Source organism: Diadema setosum, chromosome 19 (assembly GCF_964275005.1).
Source record: "Diadema setosum chromosome 19, eeDiaSeto1, whole genome shotgun sequence".
Classification (NCBI taxonomy): domain Eukaryota; kingdom Metazoa; phylum Echinodermata; class Echinoidea; order Diadematoida; family Diadematidae; genus Diadema; species Diadema setosum.
The window spans coordinates 7,952,461-7,976,682 of record NC_092703.1 but is presented as its reverse complement, the minus strand read 5'-3'; the positions used below and the strand labels follow the sequence as shown (position 1 = coordinate 7,976,682).

The following is a 24,222-nucleotide window of genomic DNA, read 5'->3' as shown; positions in this document are numbered from 1 at the left end:
TTTTGTGTGACTTACTGTCTATGCCATTTTTACATACAGATGGATTCAGACCCGTCTTTGGATGTATAGACATCATAGAAATTTGCCACGGAAGAAGTTGATTCTCTTAGATAAATATTGAAATATTGCTCATTGAAATCAGTGGGTATGATTGTTCAAGTGGTGGTCAATTTCAGCAACAATTTTCATCAATATTCGGAAGTCTGGATCACGATATGGATGGGTTGTAAGATGTACGGGTATAGCTATTTGCATGTCTGTGGAACGAAGTCTTCGTCATTGGAGATAACGTTGTCCGGTGATATACAAACTGGGGGCGACGTGCATTCCTCTATGCCGCCGTCTTCGACTTCTTCTCCTGCTTCGTTTGTCTTCGCTGGAACCGCATCGTTGCCGCTAATAGCACTCCCGCCGTCGACTTCATCCGTCTCATCATCGCCGCCCTTGTCCATTCTTACGATACGGGTGATGTATGTGTCTGGCAACATGGCGTCGTTGATGGTGCTCATCGGAAAATAGTCGTGGTTTACTTCGGATGCAACATATGTCGCCGACATCGCTTCAGTAGTCGAGACAGCAGATCTGATCTCCATTCTGCTGGGTACGCTGACGGAATCGTAGGTCTGTTTAAAAAAGGAAAATGATAAGATAATAAGATAAAAATGGAAGGATAAGAAGGAATGAAAATCAAATAAGTAACAATGATAACAGATAATGAAGAGATAAGTGGTTGCCATAACTATCATGAATTTGATGATGACAATGATGAAAAATGTTTCTTTCAACGGTGATGACGTGACCAATGTCGTATTTGGTGACAGGATTTTTTTTATATCAGAATCTGTTATGGCAGTGACAGTAAAGTAGATCATTGGACTGCTCATTTTCTATCACCTAAAAACACCATGATAATGATTTGACTTGATTTGATTTGATTTTGTTTGATTTCTGCTTTTTTTTTAACAAAGTAAATATAACGTAACAAACAATTTCCACAATTTATTTCCACAATTCATATAATGGACAAAAAAAAATAAGCAAAACAATCATACACTGGATCGAAAAATTGTATATGTATAAACATGTATTATAACTAAAAACATAGGGTAAAGTATGCGCAATGTGAACAGTACGAACAAACGGGAAATGATTGATTATTCAATCGAATTGTTAGGAATAAAATGCAGGAGACCTTCATCTTGAGTAGAAGCTTGATTTTGATGACGTCATCTGAGAAGAATACATTTATTATGCTTTAATTGTCATTACAAATCATTTCATAGATAATGAATTTTATTGCAGGGTTGGGTGAGTAGAAAATGCATGTGCTGTGCAAGGGTGACTTCGGAGGGTGCGTGTATGGAGGTGCAGTTTGGTTACTTTTTACTGCTGTTGTTGTTTTTATGATAATAACATTCTTTAGATGACAATAAAAATGTTGAATAGCTGAAATTAGTAGCAAGAGAATGATGACATGAATGTAACAGATGAGCTAATACAAACACAACATCCCCTGTCACAATCATTAATAATCTGTAATTCTTGGTTCAAGGAACTTGTCACCATGGTCACTGTGCAGCAATAAACATGATTTTAGATTCAAGAAGCTGGAATCCTATTATGGATTTAATCATCAGAATACCATGTCTGTGTGTGGAATATCATGCCAATTAGCACATCATGACTCCACACAAGCCCAGTTTGTCGATCGCCTCCCCTGCGGTTATGGTGGTAAGGAGCTTTGATAACATTCTTATCTGTAAATCATGCAATCCGATGAATCCTGAATACAATTGGCTTATTATCAGATAAAAGAAAATGTTGTCTTTATAGGCGCAGTGAGACTGACAAGAGATCGGTTTAAATACTACTTTTATGTGTGTCTAGGGGTTTTGTGAGGAAAAGACATGTCAGACGTGTGAGCGTGAGAAAGACACGTGAGGGGCGAGTCTCAAGCCTAATGCGTGAGATTTGGTTCGTCTATGATCATAGGAAATTCAGGGTAACATTCAATTATGATTAAAATGGCTATCTATATACTTACTGCTTCACATTCAGGCTCGTTTTGACAGAGCTCTTGTGTCGTCATCTGTGCAGCTGGTAACTGGGCCGGTTTGGGGAGGGCACGGGAGGATGTTCTATGGCTGGACCTCACGATTGTGTGCGCTGAGTCAGCCGATCACAGCCATGTAGAGATTCAAGAATTTTAAAGATACCCGTTACATCATTTGATCATGTCGCATGAAGTACTGATGTAGGTCCTACTTCAGTATCTTTCTTCCGCATTCTTGAGAGTATAATAAGACGGACCATTTCACTGGACTTACATCCTCCTTCTTGTCATTTAGTTTTCTCTATTCATTCAAACTTGAATCATTTATACTATCTCAGAGTGTTTAGAATTAATCAAGACATGACAATGCATGGTGAAATACAATGTAGATTTAATGTGACATTATAATACTTTCATGGATCTTTTAAAGGACAAGTCCACCTTCATATAGACATGTGGATTGAGTGAATGCAGCCAGATAAGTAGAACACATTAGTGAGAGTTTGAGGAAAATCGGACAATCCGTTCAAAAGCTATGAATTTTTTAAGTTTCTGCTTAGTCACTGCTGGATGAGAAGACGAATACAGCTTGTGATGTCACATGTGTACAACGATATAAAAAAATAAAGAAAATTCAACATATTTTCACTTTTCTTGCATTATAAAAGAACACATGACATGCCTCTTTCAGAAGGCAGGGGAATGATATCACCCTTAACATACGTCAGTGACAAGTCGAGGAAATGTGCACTTTTTCGAAAAAAAATAAAATTTTGTGAAATTCGCTTTATATCCTTATATCGTTCTACGCATGTGACATCATACACTGTAGTAGTCTTCTCATCCAGCAGTGACTGCGCAGATACTTTAAAAATTCATAACTTTTGAGCGGATTGTCCGATTTTCCCAAAACTTTCAATGACGTGTTTCACAAAATATTGCTGCATTCACTCAATCCACATGTATATAAAGGTGGACTTGTCCTCTAAGAATCTCGTTATTGCTATACTGCAACGTAAACACGAAGACAAAACAAAAAAGATTTGTTGATACATAAAGACATGTGACATCCAGTGAATGCAATCATTTTTTCTTCTGAACAGTAATTGAAATCTTTATCAATGTAGTTTCACGGGGGACTGAAAGCTATAAGGGGTAAAATCGGGAAAGAACGTTACCTTAAAAAAACCTCATACATGACTGAGGTGAGTGGTTATGGACGAGAGATAACCTTGCGGCATTTTCGTGAAAATGCGAGTGAAAAGTTCTCGAACTTCAATTTTTTTTTAATAGATTCGTTGCGATTTCAAAGAAAGATGCTAGTGCAGCAGTGAACATGGAACAAGTTGTGCCTACATCCATCATCATCTTTAAAAAAAAAAAAAAAAAAGAACGTCTAAAAACTCACACCCCATTGCAAAGCGCATTTGAACATGTATGTACATGGAAAATGTGCTACGGTACCTATAATTATTATTATCATTGTAATTATTATTATTATTATTATTATTATTATTATTATTATTATTATTATTATTATTATTATTATTATTATTATCGTTATAATTTTCATTATTAAGATTATCAGCATCATTATCAATCCAACACCACAGCATATTGTTAACTTCACAAAGACTAGACAACAATAGGATGACCGCAAAGAACTCTAATGGCTCCTTTAAGGCTTTGACAAGTATTTCCTTTGCGCTTTAATAGCCTATCGCAACACCAAACTAACAATTTATCACCAACTGACAGGAGTGGATTCTACAATGCCAAGAGCAACACGTCCGACAGATTTAGTTTTGCTTTCGACCTGCGCTTTCATCCAATTTATCACTATTTGTGATTATCACAGCATGTAACAAAAGTGTTGTCAGCGCAGAAGTTCGAAACACCTCTTGGCCAACCGACTACAGTTTTTTTTTTTTCAGAATCTAGACATAAGTGGGCCTTTTGTAAAAACTATGATACTTTCGAGCTTGACAATGATACATGTGTCACCTATATCAATAGACGGTATCCAATGTCATCCCAGGGCCTGCACGGATGCAGCATTGAAGGTCGTGTGTCTGACTTGAATTCTCGGACGAAGAAAAATTTTGATTAGACAGTTGAAAATCTAAATAATTCATAGCCTACAAAAACCTCCAGAGTTTATCATGAGGATTTAATAATCTTTCAGAAACAGATTAACCAGTGGCGGATCCAGACGGGGCGCACCGGGCGCGCGCCCCCCTCTTTATTTTTTGTTAAAACGAAAGAAATAAAGAGAAAAAAAAAAGACCAAACCCGGAAGTAGCACCAAAATATTCTTTGCGCCCCCTTTACGTAATTCCTGGATCCGCCCTGTTAACGTGCGTTGTATCTCTATGACCGACTTTTTCTTGGTCATGTCTCGGTATATTTTAGTTTGACTGCTGTTGTGGTAATGTCTTATTCCTATACGTTTTCATCACTTAGTATTAATAGAAACATTTAGAAGATGCGCCTCGTTTAAAACACCTTCCCTTGGAGTTAAAGTTCATACAATCCGACTGAAGATCGTCACCAGCAAACAGTCTGCTAGAATCAAATCTCTCTGAAGCTCGCATGCAGAATTGAAAAGAAAAACGTTTACCGAACCAAGTCTTTTTAACGATATCATTTTAGTTGCATCACACTTACATTGCCTCCTCCTGCAACAACATATGGCGGTTACACCGATGAAAACAATCAGCACTGCTGCCAGTCCCACGCTGGTTGAAAGTAAGAGGTTATTAGACAAAGGGAAACCTGTTCGACACAGAGAAAGCAAAAATAACAAAGAAAGAGAAAAACAAACAAACAAACAAACGTGAGGGGATTGAAAGAAAGCCATGAGGTTTACTTCCTTTGGGAGCTTATTTCGGTAAAATGCTTTTTCACAGTGACGCGGGGGAGGGGGCAGAAATCACCGATACCAATGATTATTATGTCAAAATTTCAATCAAGTTTAGAATATAATTCCACACCATGTCTAATTTGGTTTTGATGAACAACTGCCAAAGTTTTATCTGAATGGCATCTTGAATAATGTTTAATTAATTGTTATGACGTCATCACCTCACACACCATTGAAAGACATCGATAGGTAAACATTTTCACGAGAAATCAACAAGACAAGCTACGATAAAGAAGGAAGGAAGGAGCATATTACGTTTGTGCACTGCTTCTCTTTCCATCTTTTTAATGTTAAGTACAGACACCTTCTGCAGTAACTTCTGGAGTAAACTCAAGTTTGGCTGGTCAGCGTCACACATCCATTACGGGAAACCAGAGTACAAAATGCATGTACATTAATACTGATGCACGCAAAAAGCACCGTCTCTGCTATGCATGGTGAGAATATTCGTTGGGTGTGCTGCACACCTCTCTGAAATTATTTATGGATATTTTTTAAGTCAATCACCTCTTCGTGGGGTCCCAATGAGTGAGTTCCTATGAGGTAAGTTAAATTTTGGATGAAGATGTGCTTGAAGGTAAGCGTCTTCGCAAAAGAAATAATTATTGTTCAGCCTCGGTACACTCTGTATAGATGAATGTAACTTATGGTGGCCATAACTAGAAGGCTTCCAAAGAAGAACAAAAGCACTTTCAATGGGTAATGCAATGAGTCAGGTGTGTTGCTATGTCTGTGCATAAATTATCTTTTGTTAGGCATACTAGAAGTCCCCCAATCATAAACCACCATAAAAACAGTACCCCAAACCGAACTGGTCTATATACTACTAGTATGCCACAGGAGGATATCTACCAGAATGGCAGATTTTTTAAAGTGGTGCAAGGAACACTGGACACATCATGTTGCAGGGCACCGTTCCATGAAAGCTGTCACCCCTGACAAGTTGTCATTCTCTGGCATTGTATTACCATAGTAACAGCAACTTACCAGAGCTTCTCAGCCAATCAAAAACCAGGGATTTTCACAGAAAATTTTCACAGAATGACAATTTGTCAGGGCTGACAACTTTCATGAAACAGTGAGATTCCTTATGTGCCTTGATCCTTGCATCACTTAAAATGAGGTTCTGCACCTAAACGTACTCTACCACTCTGACAGATATCCTCCTAGGATAGCATATAGCGTACCGAGGCTGGACAATTATGACAAGGGGGGGGGGGGGGGGGTAAGAAGTAAAAAGTGAAGGAGATGAAGATTATAGTTTGTATTTACCATGTTTACCGCTCTCCGGACTTAAGAGAGTTACCTCCGAAGGGCGCCCGCAGATGTCAGGGTCACATGCTCTTAGCCACAGCTGCCTCTCACGGAACCCATTTTTGACAAAGATCGTATCACCCGGAAGAAGACACGTCTCGTTCCGGTGCGTAAACCCCAGAACTCGAAATTCCACGTGGATGCACAGGCCATGAGGAAGAGTGACGATCCCCTCACTGCTTATACTCAATTTACCCGTTTCCACGTCAAACAGTGATCTAATCCCTGTTGACGGAAGACAGTCGTGAAACTGGAGGTGATTTTTACATGAATTGTAATAGTCGATTTCACAAAAGTTGACAAATTGGCTAAGTCGAAGAAAAAGTCCCCGGCATGGAAATGATCGTGAGTGCATTACACTGTGAAAGTCGAAATTCACGTAATTTGAATTTGTCTCTAAGTCCCTTTAGATTTGACTTTACAGGCGCGGTTATATGCATTCCAGAAAGAAAAAAAAATCGCTGTTGTATTGTGTCTATTTGTAGATCCCGAACTGAGCCTTCACCCTACGGTTTGGGGTTCGATACCAGCAATCGCACCTCTATCTTTTTGAGCATGCCACATTGTCTGCGCCACTCTACTTTAACCAAGTGTAGATGAATTGCCTTCCTCATTGATAGGTGATTATTGTTGCTGGATATAGCTTTTGTGAGGAAAAATGTCAGGTTAACAAAAATATTGCCTAAGGAATTGACAGGTTAACAAAAATATTGCCTACCGAATTGAGTACCCATCAGGTGCAGGGGTGTAAATTTCTAGCAACCGGAGGATCTGTCAAATATCTTAAAGGCAGTGAATGTGTTCGAAAGGAGCTACATCAAAGATAACTCATTTTATCATCCTCTCCACCCTTCTTTTTTATCTTCTATTCTTATCAATATTAATTTTCATTGATCATTTTGCCTCTGACGAAGATTCTGCTATAGGATCAAAACCTCAGGCCCATTTTGACTCCATCTTCAATATCATTTCATTAGCTGGTATGACAATCACTATATTAGATGATGACGATTTCACAAGGACCATACACTATCGCTTGTACAATCTGTGATCAATTTCGTCAGGAGATGTGACGTGTGACTCAATTCTACTCTCAAGCTTGACCGTAAACAATGTATATAAAGTTTTGTTTATGTTTGTTTGTTTGATAGATATGGTTGCAGGAGATCACTTTCGACAGAAAGCGTTCCTACATATTCCTATTTATAAGTTGTCACGTCATAAATGTCATAATTTCTTATTCTACACTGATGAATAACTACGCGATGAACAGCAGTTGTACAGTAGAAACAAACAAACTAACAAACAAACAAACAACAAACATAAAATGGTATAGGTCAACATATCATCAGTGATGAATAACTAATAAATGAACAGCAGTCAGACACCACAAAACAATCGAACAAGCAAACAACAGAAAATCATTGAATACTATATATTCGTTTGACATAATAACCAGTGGCCAGTTTAACTACCTCGTTAATACTCACCATAACTTTCCACGACATCAGCTGAAAGAGAGTGTCAGGATTATGAGAAAGAAATTAAGAAGTCACAGGTTACAAGAGGAATTTTGCTGTCATTATTGATTTGAATAGCATAAAATCATCTTTATTCAACAGAGGGTAATGTCCAGAAAGAACCCGTTGACCAGCGCTGCCAGTCCGATCTAAAAGCACCATCAATTAAGATTTTGAGATTTCGTCACTAACTTCATTTTCCCACAGAAGAACAGCATGACACCGTTTGGAATTATACATGTACATTTGAATGACCCCTGTTAATCATCGTATAGAAGAATTAAAAAAAAGGTACAGCAGTTTGTTTGTTTTTTCATTTCCTTAGAAGATCTAATTTCTAAAATCTGAGCGTGAAATGCTTCCTTAATTTGTGCAAAGTAAATATTTGCCCTCCGATTTGTCACAGGTGTTTTTTGTTCTTCAATGTAAAAAGAAAAGAAAGAACCTATTAATCTCATTGCGGTTACCTATGGAAATGCTATTATTCTTTAGAACTTAGAGATGATAGCAACAATTCTAAACAAACCATATCACGAGATGCATTGTTTGATTAAAAACGTGTATATATACAGAAACTCGATAGTGAAACCAAAATACCGGTCGAATGTATATCTTGTTTGTAGTTTGGAGTGGTGGGAAATATGAACACAAGTTTATTTCCTCGATCAATCGACATTATTGTTTACACTTTTGAAAATTTTGCAAAGCCCCCATAACTGTTATGCAAACGCTTCCACAAGCACGAATAGGTTGGACTGAGATGAAGAATGATCATTCGATGCACTCGAACTTAGTTTTGTACATCTTGACAAACGGTCTTTATTAATGTCGTGCAACTTTCCGCATAAGAGTAGGTAACGATGGTATCTATCATTAGCATACAGGGTACTTTAAACAAATGGAATTCAAAGAGCCGGCAATTTCTAATCCATGAAAATCTAATCCATGAAAATCTAATCCATGAAAATAAGCGAAAACTTGTAACCCACAGACGCACTATATTAAATACAATAGCTATACAAAAAAAAGAATAATATATTGTTTACTCATTAATTATCTAGTGATCGACGTCCCACAAGCTTTGCTTTTTAGTGGATCACTATTTTCCGTAATCGAATTTACTTTCCGCACGCCCATATGCATTGTTCCTCCTAATTGTTGTATATATATATATATATATATATATATATGTTGTTATATAATTTATCTCGTATACTACATGAATCTTTTGCAAATGTTTGAACAATATCATTTCATGACATGTATACTTTGTACTATGTTTTGATTTTCGTTGATTGGAAATAAACTATGATTGAATTGAATTGAATTGAATTGAAATGAAACAGTGTTACACAAAACATTGATTATATATATATATATATATATATATATATATATATACCTTCAGGAACTATTTTATAAGTACAAACCAACTAGATTTCTTCGTTCATCCACTGCTCACACCCTTCGAGTTCCCCGTACTCATCACTCGTGGGGCAACAGAACTTTCACCCAGTCTGGCTTTTCTCTCTGGAACTCACTGCCTTTGAAACTGAGAATGGAGACCTCATTCCCTCTGTTCAAGAGGGAACTCAAGACCTTTTTATTTCAGTAACTGTGCTTTCTTTCAATTGGGATCTTTTCCTGAATGAAGCAATGTGGGAGGAGGTCTTACCTTTCTGCGCCAGGAGTGCCACTGTGTGACAGACATGGCGCATTACAAGACTCCATTATTATTATTGTTATTATTATATATATATATAATATTATATACAAACATTCTACGCTGTATACCTACGTGCAGTTGTTGCTGTAATAGAAGGGTTATTCTTGCTTGAGCCCAGCCCATTGCTTGCCGCCACTTCAACACTGTACTGGGTGTAGCCCCGGAGATTCGTCAACTCCGCTGCACTCCCCGTAATATTCTTCAGGGTCAGACACCCGCGGTCGACGGCTGCCGGAGAGACCGGGCAGGCGGTCACTGAAAAGATGACCGCAGCGCTTGAACCATTAGGTCCCGGTATCCACGACAGACGAAACGAGGAGCTGGAAGAGTCCATTATGCGGAGGGATGTGGGCGGATTAGGAGGAACTGGTAGATGAAAAGTGAGTTGAATATGCTTTATTTTAACTCATACTTATTCTATCCGAATTAGCAACCACCCCGGATGGAATTAGAATAGATCCGCCTTATTTTCCTGGTGTTAATGATAAACCTATTAAGTTGCTAAAATAGCGTCCTTAGAAGTTCTCAACGTTTATTACCGATAGCAAATTGCAGAGATAGGCGTCGGCGTAAAGGGTGCTGTTCGTTATTTCGAAGGTTCGTTATACCGAAGTTTCGTTAATCCGAAACACACAAATTCCCTATACCTAGAGGTTCGTTAATCCGAAAAAGAAAAAAAGGTTCGTTAATCCGAACATTTGTGGAGTTATTCCGAAGGTTCATTATTCCGAAGGTTCGTTAATCCGAAAATGAAATAGGGTTCCTTATTCCGAAGGTTCGTTAAACCCAAAATGAAATAGGGTTCATTATTCCGAAGGTTCGTTGATCCGAAATAAAATAGGGTCCGTAACGAACCTTCGGAATAAAGAGCTTTGTTTCATTTTCGGATTAACGAACCTTCGGAATAACAAACCTTATTACATTTTCCGATTAATGAACCTTTGGAATAACGAATCTTCGGAATAACAAACCTTCGGAATGACAAACCTTCGGAATAACGAACTGTAACCGGCGTAAATTATAAATTTGGGTTTGCTTTTGCAACTATTCATTTTATTTGGGCTTTTGGAACTTTTATTATGTGCCCTTCTAGAAGAAACTGCTACAGTAACAATGCAGTCTCCGACTTCGTGTACATGACTACTGGGTTTGTTTTGACCGCTTTAATTGTAGATGCAGATCAGTTTCGGCAAGATCGATTGATAGAATATTATTCCGTCCATCCCTTTGATGATTATTCCTCTACGATTATAACACTTTGTTGCATAGCATCACTTCTGCTGTTCAGAAAATATTTTTCAAAACCTGGTTTCATTCGGATCATGATGGGAAAAGTTACAACGGTTCTCTTCCCTGACTTTTGCGAAACATGCACACACAAACACACACACACACACACACACACAAAATGGAAGAAATTAAATTGACGCAATATCACCATTGGTAATGGAAACATAAGCTATTAACGTCATATCAAAATGAGGCAAACTACCAATGCATTCATTGACATTCGTTTGACTGTATCAAGACTAGTGCAAGGGGATCCTTCTCGTCATAACTGTTCTTTGCCTACTAGCATGGACTAGTGAGTGAGCAAAATAATACCTATACTCTGAATAAAAGGTAGAGTATGTCAAATTCTTTTTGTGTAGGGATGCTACCTGCCAAGTTTGACGAAAATCCATCATGAGGTTTTCAGGAAGAAGATGAAAATGTACAATGCAGGCCCCCATTTGGACCTTCCCAACCCCCCCCCCTCCCCCACCCCTGCCCCCAAGAGGGGCACCCCTGGATCTTCTATGAACAAACTCAAAACTACAGTCATTAATGAACTCACTCATAGTATTATCTTAGCTCTTTAACTTCTGATTCTAGAGAAGATTTTTAAAGATTCCTTCATTTTGGGGGTTTGGGCCCCCTGGGGGCCCCCTGGGTGGGGCATGGTGCCCATTTTAACAAATTGAGATCCTAACCCCTTAGGGATGCTACCTGCCAAGTTTGGTGAAAATGGGTCATGGGGTTCTAAAGAAGAAGATAAAAATGTACAATTTAGGCCCCATTAGGACCCCTCCTCACCCCCCTCCCCTGGGTCCCAAGGAGGGCACCCCTGATTCTGCCATGAACAAACTTGAAACTACAGTCATCAATGTACTAACTCATAGTATTAACTTAGCTCCATCACTTCTGGTTCTAGAGAAGAACATTTTTAAAGATTCCTTAATTTTGGGGGGTTTTGCCCCCCTGGGGGCCCCCTGGGTGGGGCATGGTGCCCATTTTAACAAATGAGTTCCTAACCCCCTAGGGATGCTACCTGCCAAGTTTGGTGAAAATGGGTCATGGGGTTCTCAAGGAGAAGATGAAAATGTACAATTTAGGCCCAATTAGAACCCCTCCCCATCCCCTCCCCTGGGTCCCAAGGGGGGGGGGGGGCACCCCTGATCCTGCCATGAACAAACTTGAAACTACAGTCATCAATGTCCTAACTCATAGTATTAACTTAGCTTTATCACTTCTGGTTCTAGAGATGAAGATTTTTACAGATTCCTTAATTTTGGGGGGTTTGGGCCCCCTGGGGGCCCCCTGGGTGGGGCATGGTGCCCATTTTAACAAATTGAGTTCCTAACCCCCTAGGGATGCTACCTGGCAAGTTTGATGAAAATCGGTCCTGGCGTTTTCAAGAGGAAGATGAAAATGTAAAAAGTTTACGCACGACGCACGACGCACGACGCACGACGCACGACGCACGACCGATGACGCACGACGGACGCCGGACGAAGGGCGATCGCAATAGCTCACTTGAGCCTTTGGCTCAGGTGGGCTAAAAAAAAGGATACAGATACACACACACATTCATACACGCTCTCTCTCTCTCTCTCTCTCTCTCACATACGCACACACACAAAGCTCTTTAGATTTGTTGCACTAACATTGTAAGGTAGTATTGCATGGTGTCGCGCACAAGGTCTCGCCGTTGGTGTCGCTGTCCGTGGAAACTATCGAGGAGATCTCCATGCAGCATGAGAACGCCACGAAAATGGCGCCACTCTCCCCGACGGACGCCAAAGTGGTCCTGTGAGACAGATCTGCGCGCATGTCCACCACGGCCGGGCGCCACGAAGCTCCGTGCGCGGAGAATGTTTCGAGGTGCGAGCCGCTGTCGTGCACTAAAAACACCTGCTGCTCCTCCTCGCTCACGTTAAGATCTCTGAAGAAGGAACACTCGACTGGAATGATAAATTCCACGACTGCAGTTTGCGGACATGTCACGTTGGGATTTCGAAAGGAAAGTGCTGAAGAAAAACGGAAGATATATAACTTGCAAAGTCCTGAAAATAACAGAAGTTGCATTTACCCAAAATTGATGCAGCAAATTAATAGAGCCTTACATAATATGAGAGGGAAATTTCGACGAAAATCTTCTTTTACTATGAAAGGTACACATTCGCTTGGTATGTTACTGAGACAGTGTATCAAGACAAATATTATTTTCCATGTTATCTGGATGTAATTATAGTCAGGTCCATTTTCTATGACCTAGTAAGCGTGTGTGTCTGTGTGTGTGTGTGTGTATGTGTGTGTGTGTTACTTCTTTTGCAATATTTCTATTAAATACCGTACGAGTCTCACATTATATTTTGTTTTTTCTATACAATTTACAACTGTACAGTGGGAAAGCAAATTGGCCTCAATGATAAGTAAAATTGTGAAAAATCATTAATTCAAACGGATTGTATTATAATCCCCATCTTTCATAACCATCATCAATGTAGGCCCATACAAATGCTGAATTTACATAATAATACGTGTGGGGGAAAAATCTCTTCAAAGATCGAGTTATATAGTTGCTTTTTAATCTTTAAATCGTTTGTCTTATTTCACAATATCATTAAATTCACTTTGTAAAATTAATCATGGGCATACAACATAATATGTTGCATTATACAAATGCATTATACACAGCATTAATTCATAATGTTTTATTCACGTAATACACATTTATGCAATCATGAATTATTTAAATGCCATGTGTGTGCTGAAATTGTTTGTTCATATCCAGTCCATTGATTTGTGCAAACTAATGTCACATGTGCATCAGCATTTTGAAGAACTGAACAATATGCGATGGATGTTATGACTGATCTTTTGTCCGCTCATTCGTGGTAGTTATTGTTGAGCTGATCTGGGCATAACAATTAAGGTTTCGTTTACGATCATGTAATAGAAAAAAAAAATCCAGGATTTGGGTCTTTGCCAAATGATCCTAACGCCTATCTATGCATGCACTGAGTATTGGAATAAACACAACGTTACAAAATTGATTCGTTGCATCTTTGTTTACGATTATAATTTTTATTCTATTATGACTGCGAACTCTTGGAACTGATTTTCATTTGCATTCGGAGAAGAAGAAGAACTGGAATGAGTCTAGATTTTCGCTTGACTGAATGTGTGCAATCTATGCATGCTCCACTTGCTGTTCTTGCGTCTTCCGCAGTCTGGCTGTCGGCTAACTCGGCTTACCGTCCACTCTGAGTTCTGTCTGCGCGTGCGTGTAGCCGTTTGTTCCTACCAGGCGACAGGTGTAAGTTCCGCTGTCTCCAGGGCGCGCATCCAAGATGGTTAGCTGGATCACCTTGTCCTGTTGGTCCGTGCCGTCGTCAAATAGCAGTCTGTACTTCGATGTCGCGCAGCAGGCCGTACAATTGACGATCTCCGTGGTTTTGTTGGAAATATTGCGGAAGTGCCACAATACGTACTTCAGCTGGCCAAGCTGGTTGTTAATGTAAGGGCACGGGAGATTGACATGTTGGTAAGGAGCCGCCAGGATTACTTCTCCATTTGAAATTCGTCTGACACAAACTGGCGGGATGAAGAAAAGAAGCGAAGAAGTTAATATAGGTTTTCCCATCCATTTTCGCACTTTTGTCATTCAATTTCAAAGATTTATTATTCAATTTCGTCCCGAGAAGCAGGTGGAATGCAAATCCTAACTTCAATTTCGTCAATTGTCATTGTAATTCGTTTTTCGTCAAACATTTTCGAAGACATAGCATTCAAAATCGTCAGTTGTCATTCAAATTCGTCCCTCCCGCTGACGGATCGCAGAATGTGAAGATCAAATTCGTCTTTGTTCACACAATTTCATGAAATTTTCATTCAAATTAGTCAGATGTTGTCGATTTTTTATTTTGATGGTGAACCAACTTTAAGCCGACATATTTTTAGTTTCTCTCGTAAACTGTATCGTTACACATTATTCCCTAACCATTTGCTTTAACAATACACAAAAAACAAGACAACCAACGAAAATGATTGAAGGATAAACGACAGTCAAAAGTCATAACCCAGGACAGTATGTCAGTGTCACATTTTGAACTCGTAATGTTCAGGTTTTCGCATCATAGGCCTAATGCATGAAGCAAAGTTTAAATGTTATACCCTGGAAAGCAGCAAACATGATTATGTTATCCATCCATTAAACAGGAGACAATTCTACACTTAAATTTTGTCTTTAATCATGTTTGCCTAGAAATTGTTTGTCAGTGTTTTCGTTTACGAGACATGTATATATGGTACATGCATGTTTGTTTCAGTGTGTACTCGGATTGCTTGTGTGTGTCTGTATCTGTGGTTTTGTGTGTGTGTGTGGGGGGGGGCACTTGTGTGTATGTTAACTCCTGAATGTAAAATGTGAACGGTTACAGAAAAAAAAAATACATGAATGACTGGAAAATCACGCCGGGTAGAGATATGAGACGAATATGAATGAAAATTTAACGAAAATGATTGACAAAAGACGAAATCGATCCTGCTGTTTTGAGTGCTGCGAGTGAGACTGACGAATTTGAACTATAAATGACGAAAATGTATGCCAAATGACTAAATTGAATGGACTTTATTTGAAAATGAACGACGAAAGACGAATTTGAAAGTAAGATTGGCCTATTCCAGACATCCCGCGACGAAATTGAAGTAAAAATTGTGAAATAGAATGAAAAAAGTTTGAAAATGTATGGGAAAACCTATACAAAATTTAGATTTCTAAATAATTATATGTTTGTGAAGAACGAGCGTGAAGAACTCAATGAAATACATACTAAGAATTGTTCAAGCACGCACGTACCGTAATCCAAGATGGCGTCCAAAATGGCCGCCATTTTCTGATTTTTTTGTCTCATGATTTTGCAAAATAGATTTCACCTGTACACACTTGGAATGTCGAAATATATATATATTGAGTGACAAGGAACCAAGTATCATACTTATTCAGAGATTTTGAAAGACACATAAAGCACTTAAACACTTTCAGAAATCCAAAATGGTGTCCAAAATGGCCGCCATTTCCTGTTTTTCTCATAACCCTGCAACTAAGTAACCGCGATACGCATTTAAATGTCTAAATATATATTTTGAGACATAAGGAACCCAATGAAATACTTATTAAGAGATTATGAAGTACGTAAGTACCAATAAAACCATGTGAGTTCTTCCCGAAAACCAAATGTTGCCCAAAATGGCCGCCATTTTGTTTTATCAAAACATTGCTGTTTTTGGCCTGTTTCAAGAGACAAAGAAATTCAATATAACGTTAGAGATTCAACAACTCAGAAGGTCCAGTGGAATATTTCCCTTAAATGTGCACACCATGGGTCGGTCTATGTGTTGGGTGGGATGCATCCCCCCCCCCCCCCGCCTTGGGGAAGGGGGGGGGATTGCCTTTTTTATACAATCATTATTTTTTTAAATATTCAACCTAAAGTATATACAATTTGTCATTGAATTGCAATCATAAAAATACAACACATCCCTCGCTCAGCCCGTTTCCATAGACTTTGTACAATTCTTAGATTGACAAATTTCCGAGTATGTCATTAAAAAGTGTGCACCAGATCTTTCACTTACAAAAAACAAAAATTGGTTCCCTCATATTGGAGGATGATTTGCCCTTCCTAATCCTTCCACCGCTCACTTCCCCGATATAAATTAAATACCCCTTTGATTGACAATTCCTATTATATTACATCAACTTTGTGCAAATGATATAATTATTTTCATTTCAATTCAAGTGTAAAAGCTCCCTCGTGTTGGAGGGGTTGGGGATACTGAGTCTATGAATTATCTACTCTTTGAAGATGGACAATTTTCTCAATATGACACAAAGGGTGCACTATAGGCCGTTAAATGATGATCATAAAAATGCAAGAACTCCCTCCAGTCGAAAGGGTTCCCTCCCTCCCCCCCCCCCCCCCATCCCCCACTCGCTCAATGCCTTGAATGTACTATTCTACCTACACTTTTAATAGAAAAAAATATTATTTCATCAACAATTCGCACCATAAACCCCGAGATTTTTAGGTCTGAAAAAAAAAATCTGCCTTTTGTCGGAGGGTGCTTCACCTCATACACCTCCCCCTCATATTTCCATAAATATATATCTTCTTACTTTTATGACAAAAAGAAATAACAAATGTTTCACCAAAAGAGTGCCCTAAATCTCTGAATTTCAAATAAAAAAATGCCAAAATCTCCATCGTATGAGAAGGAGTATTCTCCTCCCACACTCCCCCCTCCCTGACACTTTCCTTTATATATATTTTTCCTAACGTATTTAAATAGAAAACAAATATCGGATATTTCACCAAATGGGTGCAACAGATCTGAAAATACGAAAATTTCCCTCGTGTGGGAACGGGCAACCCTATGACCGCACGCTTCCATAAATATTATATCTTTTTGTTCCATATTTTGAATATCAAGTCTGAAAATGCAAAATCTCCCTCATGTTGGGGGTGGGGAATCCCTCTTCCACATCCTCCCGTTGCCCGTCTCCCTGAAAACTACCTTATATTTTCTTTCTCTTGGATGGAAACAATTTAATATTTTACCAAACGTTTGCACGATATGTTTCACTTTCAAATAAAAAAAAAAAAAATCCCTCGCATGGGAGGGGAATATCCCTCCTCTATGTACCAAAAACTATACGAGTGTCATATTCTCTGATTTCTATCTATTATATAATTTTATTCAATCTAGATGAATTGAATAATATAATTTAGACACTACGTTTTTAGGTGGAGCAATATACTGCACCGAAGAAATTCACTGTCATGTGATAAATTACACATTATTTTGTAGCACATGTAGACACTAATTTGAATAATTAACACAGACACCAAAAAGAATTGTTGTAACTTCCTAAGTGATAACTGACAGTTTCAAATGGAACTCACCTCATGGAAGACATCAAATGCGTTGGTAATAAAAAAGGCTAGCACTAAATTTTGTCATGTGCTTGAGGTGACAAAATAGACCTTGTGGTAAAAAAAAATATATATATATATATATATATTGCCTTGTAGTTAGTGTACTTATAATGACCCTGAACAATGGACGTGAATAACACCTTATCAGAGCTCTGCTGACTAGGTCTCTTGCTCAAAGGCATATTTATGCTTTATAAATAATTATTCATGATGGATTGCCCTGGGCACTGCTAGTCTGAATTCATGGTAAGGGGTAAAATGCATGCACGTGAAAAGAGTAAGCACATAATGTTTCCATATAATTTATCATTATTATTATCATTATTATTATTATTATTATTATTATTATTATTATTATTATCATTATTATTATTATTATTATTATTATTATTATTATTATTATTATCATTATTATTATCATTATCATTATCATTATCATTATTATTGTTATGCTTGCAAACACTGAATAAAGACTAGCTGTGATAGTTGAATCCATCATCAGATGATAAAGCATTCAAATCCTGGCCATTGTCCAGGACATTGTTTTGATGTTAGCCATACACTTTTGATAGCTCAATATAGTTTAGTTCCTATAATGTTTAAACCGCTAACAAAATCCCTTTTGGCTTTCCGGTTGGTTGCAAAACCACAATAAACCGCATAGCCATACAATCGGAGCCATAAATCCCACTGCACAACAATGACAGCCCATGGGTCAATGTAATAGAAAGAGCGAGATACGGAAATGAAAGAAGTAACATTGCAGGATTTTATTTTTCATATTTATATTTTCGTTTATTCTGAGGTCCCTCATAATCAATTATAGTCAAGTTTTGAATTTGTTTATTGCTCTTTTCGTTGTTCTGCGTTGGTATCAAAAGCTTGATTGTTTAAAATGTTTAAGAATTCTCGCGATAACGTTATAAATCACAAGTTCTGATAGGTATCGTGTTATAAATACGTTTATTTAAACCTTCCATTTATTTAGACATTGTACAGCAGTGTATAGGTACCTACTTGTGGCCCATGCTTATCAACTCAAAATTTCACGAACAGAATAAAGGTAAACACTTAAACTTACGGATGCTGATAATAAGAGCAACAATTGTTTTATCCTCCATTTCACACTGGGCTAAACACGCAGATCGAGTCTTGACGCTCGAGAACCTTGCCGAATGCTTCCGTTCAGCGGACAATTCCTGGTCAAAATAACCGTGAGTGGTATAGGACGCAGCCTTACAATTATCTTATTCACTGTACTCTCACTCACTACAAAAGCTTGCTCTCCCCCCCCCCCCCCTGCTTTTTAACAGAAGTGTAGAGTTTAATGTTTCGGTCACGAGATCAAGAATGGGGCCTATCGAAAGCACTTCTGGGGATAGTGTATCCTTGAGTGTAACTGAGATAACGCAGATTGTTATAATGTATATACGATATAAACAATGCCTATCCCACCGTTACCAGAATCACTAGAAACAAAGTAAGAGCATTTGCTTCGACCTGTTGGTCGAGGATGTATATCTAAGAGGGCGCTGGTGCACCTTATTGTGCGGTGTATTAGGCGTATCAACTGTTAGTCGACCGACGGCATTGTTAAGTGTCGATACACATGGCTTGTGCCGAAAGGGTGGGTTGGGTGGTGGCGCGTCGCGTTAATGGGAACCCCACCCTTCGTCCAAAGCCCCCCCCCCCCCCCCCCCGGTTTTGCCGAAAGGGTGCGTTGGTACTTTTTCTCATGTAATATTAAAAGACGAGTTTTGAATTTATATTTAACCTTCAAACAACCATTTCAAAGAGGCTATCGTCCGGATCGGTTTACACTCTATTACCACTTGGTCTACAGCCAGTTGGTCTAATAGACTGTTTAATATCAGCTGGTCTAATAACCAGTTTGTCTAGTCATCATTTCGTCCAATTACTGTTGTAGCTTCTCCTTGTTGGGAGAGGCTGCGGTGCAGTGGTGCGTGTATCAGTCTTGGCGCATGCGGACTCCTTTACTACCAACAAGGATTTGTGCCTGCAAACTAGGGTTACCCGGGGCGCTGTAACAGTACGTGTTGGGGGTCGCTTCTGCGTTGTTGCTATTGTTATTTTAATTTTAACGCCTTATATTGTGTGCGGTTATATTGTGTGCTAGTTTGGTTTCCAGACCCTTTGACAACTGGACTCTGCGGCGACAAGTCGCCGCCTTTGCCGAATGACAAACCACTTAAACCTAATCCAGTTTTCGACGTTGAGGGCGTCAATGTCCTGTATAGTAAACTTATTACGGGCAGAGGGTCTGGGATCCAGACTAAGGTCGTGTACCTCGCTGGGGAATCCCCGATCAATGTGCGCAGTATACGGTATACACAGTCCTTATATGCGGAGGGATATAATACAGATATTATAATATAATATTATAATATTTTCCACCTGTACTTCTGAGCGAGATACACGGTTACTGGTTCACTGCACTGGTTGCCCTTTGTGCTGACGTATATGCGAATTGTTCACGGTCTGAATATACATGTATATACATAGCGTTCTCATACTTCACTGTGTGGGATGATCACACTGCCTTTCGCAAATGGCTTGCCTTTGAGTCTGGAGAGAAGATTGATAGCAATCGCCGACCTGTGCGCACATCACCCCTATGCCTACATGTTAGGTACTCACAAAACATCGAACAGGATAAGCTGTGAGTTTGTTCTAGGTCGGTCTGGTGTACTTGTCGAGGTAAGAAGTTTGTAGGCCTACTTCTGATAGTTCTACGCGGTGCCCGCGGTAGTGGATCTAGTAGCTTAATTTTCACCGATTTGTGTGTTTAACATAATTCAGAGTTCCCCGAGTTCATTTATGAATGAATGCGTACACTTACCATTGCTTTACTATAGAACATATCCTGTCTATTACAATTACCAGTAATTTGAGAGCATGCACTTAATATTTGCAGAATTAGGGCCTACATACATAAACGTGATAAATATAATATGAACACAGTCTCGCACGTTTGTATGAATGGGAATTAATGTAACTTTCTTTTTGTCTGGGAAAATGCCCACACCACAGTGCACAGAGCTCCGAAAACATGCACTAATTTGCGGCCGACATCTTTGTGCTGTGCGATGAAATGTGACTCGTAGTGTTCATTGCGAATATATCTGTATAGATCTATGCCGTATCATGGTGTATCAGACTATCACATTTTGATCGTTGCACTCCCCATGAAAGAAGCTTACTGGATTATATATTCGATACTGATGTTTGACATGTTATATTTTATGTGATAAAGATATTGCATTAGCCACTGATAGCTCGTTTCTGTTATATACTCCAATTTATAGATGTTTCTTGACCTACTAGGCCTACAGCCTGTATAAGATTTGTTTTTCTCCAACCAGACGTAGAGCTACACCAGAAAATTTGGCTAGTCTTGGTGCTAGCTTAGATAGGGATGATTGGTCTAGTGTTTATGATAGTGATGATGTTAATATATCATTTAATAATTTTTCAGGGATGATTAATAATTATTTAGATGAATATATACCTAAATCAAAAGATAAGTTAGTTAATTATAAAACATCCCCCAGATTTCCATGGATATCAAAATCTCTTCTTCGTTCAATTAATAGGAAAAATAGGTTACATTATAAATTCAAAATGAAAAACAAAAACAAAAACTGAGAAGTCAAAAGAAAAATACACTTCCTATATAAATACTTTAACTAAGATTATACGGTTGGAAAAGAGGAAATATTATATGTTTCAGTTAGAAATATATAGACAAGATATGAAGAATACATGGAAGGTATTGAACCAGGCCATGAATACATCAAAAAAGAAATCAAATATTACAAAAATAAGATATGATAAAATATATGAAGATCCAAGTGATATAGCTAATATTTTTAATTCTTATTTTTCAGTGATTGGGGAGAATTTGGTAAAAAGGGTACCACAATCAAATACGCATTTTTCAACATTTTTAGATCAATCTAATTCAAGTTCTTTTTTTTTTTTTTGTTCCAACTGCGAAAATGAAATTATTGATATTGTTACTGCAATGAATGACAAGCGAAGTGCTGGTTACGATGACATAAGTCATTTTATTTTAAAGGGAATTATATCTTCAATCGCTGATCCACTTTCACATATTTTTAATAGATCTATATTATGTGGTGTTTTTCCTGACTTTATGAAAATAGCTAAGGATTTCCCTTTATTCAAAAAAAGGAGATGGTTCTGATATGAGTAATTACAGGCCTATTTCTTTGCTTTCATCTTTATCTAAAATTTTGGAAAAATTGATATTTAAAAGAACAATTATTTTTTTAAATTTTCATGTTTTTACAAATTCTCAATTTGGGTTTCGTCAGAAACACAGTACCATTCATGCCCTTTTGAAGTTTATACTATTGATACTATTATACTATATTTTATACTATTGATACGCATACTATTGATAATCATTCTCATCTTATTGGTATATTCCTGGTCTTCTCCAAGGCCTTCGATACAATCAATCATGAAATTTTACTTTACAAATTGTGTTATTATGGAATAAGGGGAAAGGCCTTGGAATGGTTCAGGAGCTACCTGCAAAACCGCAAACAATAGTCCTACGTATCTCTGAACGAGAACGTTTCAAGTCTCGAATTCATTAGTGTGGCGTCCCACAGGGTAGCTTATTAGTACCTTTACTTTTTATCATTTATATCAATGATTTTTGCAGATCATCCGACGTGTTGTCATTTATACTTTTTGCTGATGATTCAAATATTTCTTTTCACATCAAAATCCAGATAACCTCGTGCACATAGTTAATTCCGAATTGAAAAAAAGTGACCCAGTGGATAAGAGCTAATAAATTATCTCTTAATCTTTTGAAAACTAAATATATGTTATTTAGCAGTTCTATAGAAGCTTTACGTAAAGATATTATTTTTGATGACACTCAATTAGAACGCGTATCTCATATAAAATTCCTTGGGGTTACAATGGACGATAAACTTTCGTGGAGGCCACATATTATTAACATTAGTACAATAATTTCACATAATATTGGTATCATTAATAGACTCAAGTTTCATATTCCATTGTCTTCTTTACTGACGTTGTATTTCTCTTTGATTTTACCTTATCTTAATTACGGACTTTTAGCATGGGGTAGCGCCCATCGAACTTTATTAGATAGACTACTGTTACTACAAAAAAGGGCACTTCGTGTTATTTGTGGCGTCCCGCCACGTTCCCATACAGATCCATTATTCACTAAATATAAGATTTTAAAACTTAAAGATTTGTATTTTTTCAACTTGGACAGTTTATGTTTGATTTCAACGCAGATGCACTTCCCTGTATATTCAATTCAATGTTTACACGGAATCAGTTTTTCCATAATTATCCCACCAGGCAATTTAATGAGTTTCATTTACCCCTTCTGAGAACATTACTGGCTCAGAATACATTTATATACACATACTATATGACAATTGAATGATTGCCCTAGATTCTGGAATTCATAAAGTTGCGAGATAAAAAATTCTCCTTCTTTGTATTCTTTTAAGCGGAAGTTGAAATCCTTTCTGTTAAACCCTCTCTGATGTTTCGTTTTCATTAACCAAGTCCCAACAACCACAGGGTTCATCATCCAACCATCAATCAATTAATCTCTGAATTCAGTATAGTGAAATAGCCACCATAATCTCTGCACGGCTGTATGCAGCCACCAGCTGTTTGAAGCACCTCTTCAATTCCCTCTTTCGTTTCCTTGATCAGCGTGCAGGCATTCTCTTTCTTCCTTCCTTCCTTCCATTTTCCATCTATTCTGTCTAGTTGTGTCATGTTGCTGTGTGTCTCCTATTTTGTTCCATCTTGTCTTAAGTTATACTTGTGCTAAGCATAATCTTATGCAAATGAGTATTTCATTAGATTTTTCTTGAGTGGTTCACAATCTACAAGTTTGCTTTTTACTGGACCTCTCAGTTCTTTTTTCTTTCCCAACTGAAACATAATCTTGTATTATTTTGCAAGTATACATGCATATATACATATATATAATATATGTAGCTTTATTATTACATCATTTGATATCATTTGCAAGTTGTATGTATACGATTGTGATATAATTCCTAATTTTTACTGTGTTATGTTCTGTTGGAAAAGAGAAGAATGAAAAATAAAATGGAATAAAATGAAACAATTAATATTTCAATCTCTGACCCGTATTAGGTTCCATTAAAACAAGCAGGCATTCGCTCACTTGTTGCAAGTAGGGCAAGCAGCTGACAAGCTTACCTGTATAGTTGCATAAAGAAACTGAAGATTTTGTGTGTTTTTTTTTCATGTGTTTTATGAATGCTTGTTTTGTTTTAATCTCCCTTCCGGAAGCATATTGACAACTCATGTCAAGCATGCACTCTTTTATATCTGCAGACACG

The 24,222-nt window shown here is 37.9% G+C and overlaps 1 protein-coding gene across 1 annotated transcript; it reads right to left on the bottom strand.

Moving 5' to 3' along the window:
- On the bottom strand, positions 1-14,994 carry LOC140242969 (uncharacterized). Its single transcript, XM_072322712.1, has 9 exons — positions 14,976-14,994; positions 14,058-14,396; positions 12,464-12,781; positions 9,609-9,902; positions 7,781-7,801; positions 6,249-6,515; positions 4,721-4,828; positions 2,045-2,166; positions 1-623 (listed from the first exon to the last, which is right to left on the bottom strand). Exons 1-9 carry the CDS (start codon positions 14,992-14,994, stop codon positions 246-248), a joined length of 1,866 nt encoding a protein of 621 aa, XP_072178813.1. The 3' UTR covers positions 1-245.
- Between the last annotated feature and the right edge of the window lie 9,228 nt (positions 14,995-24,222).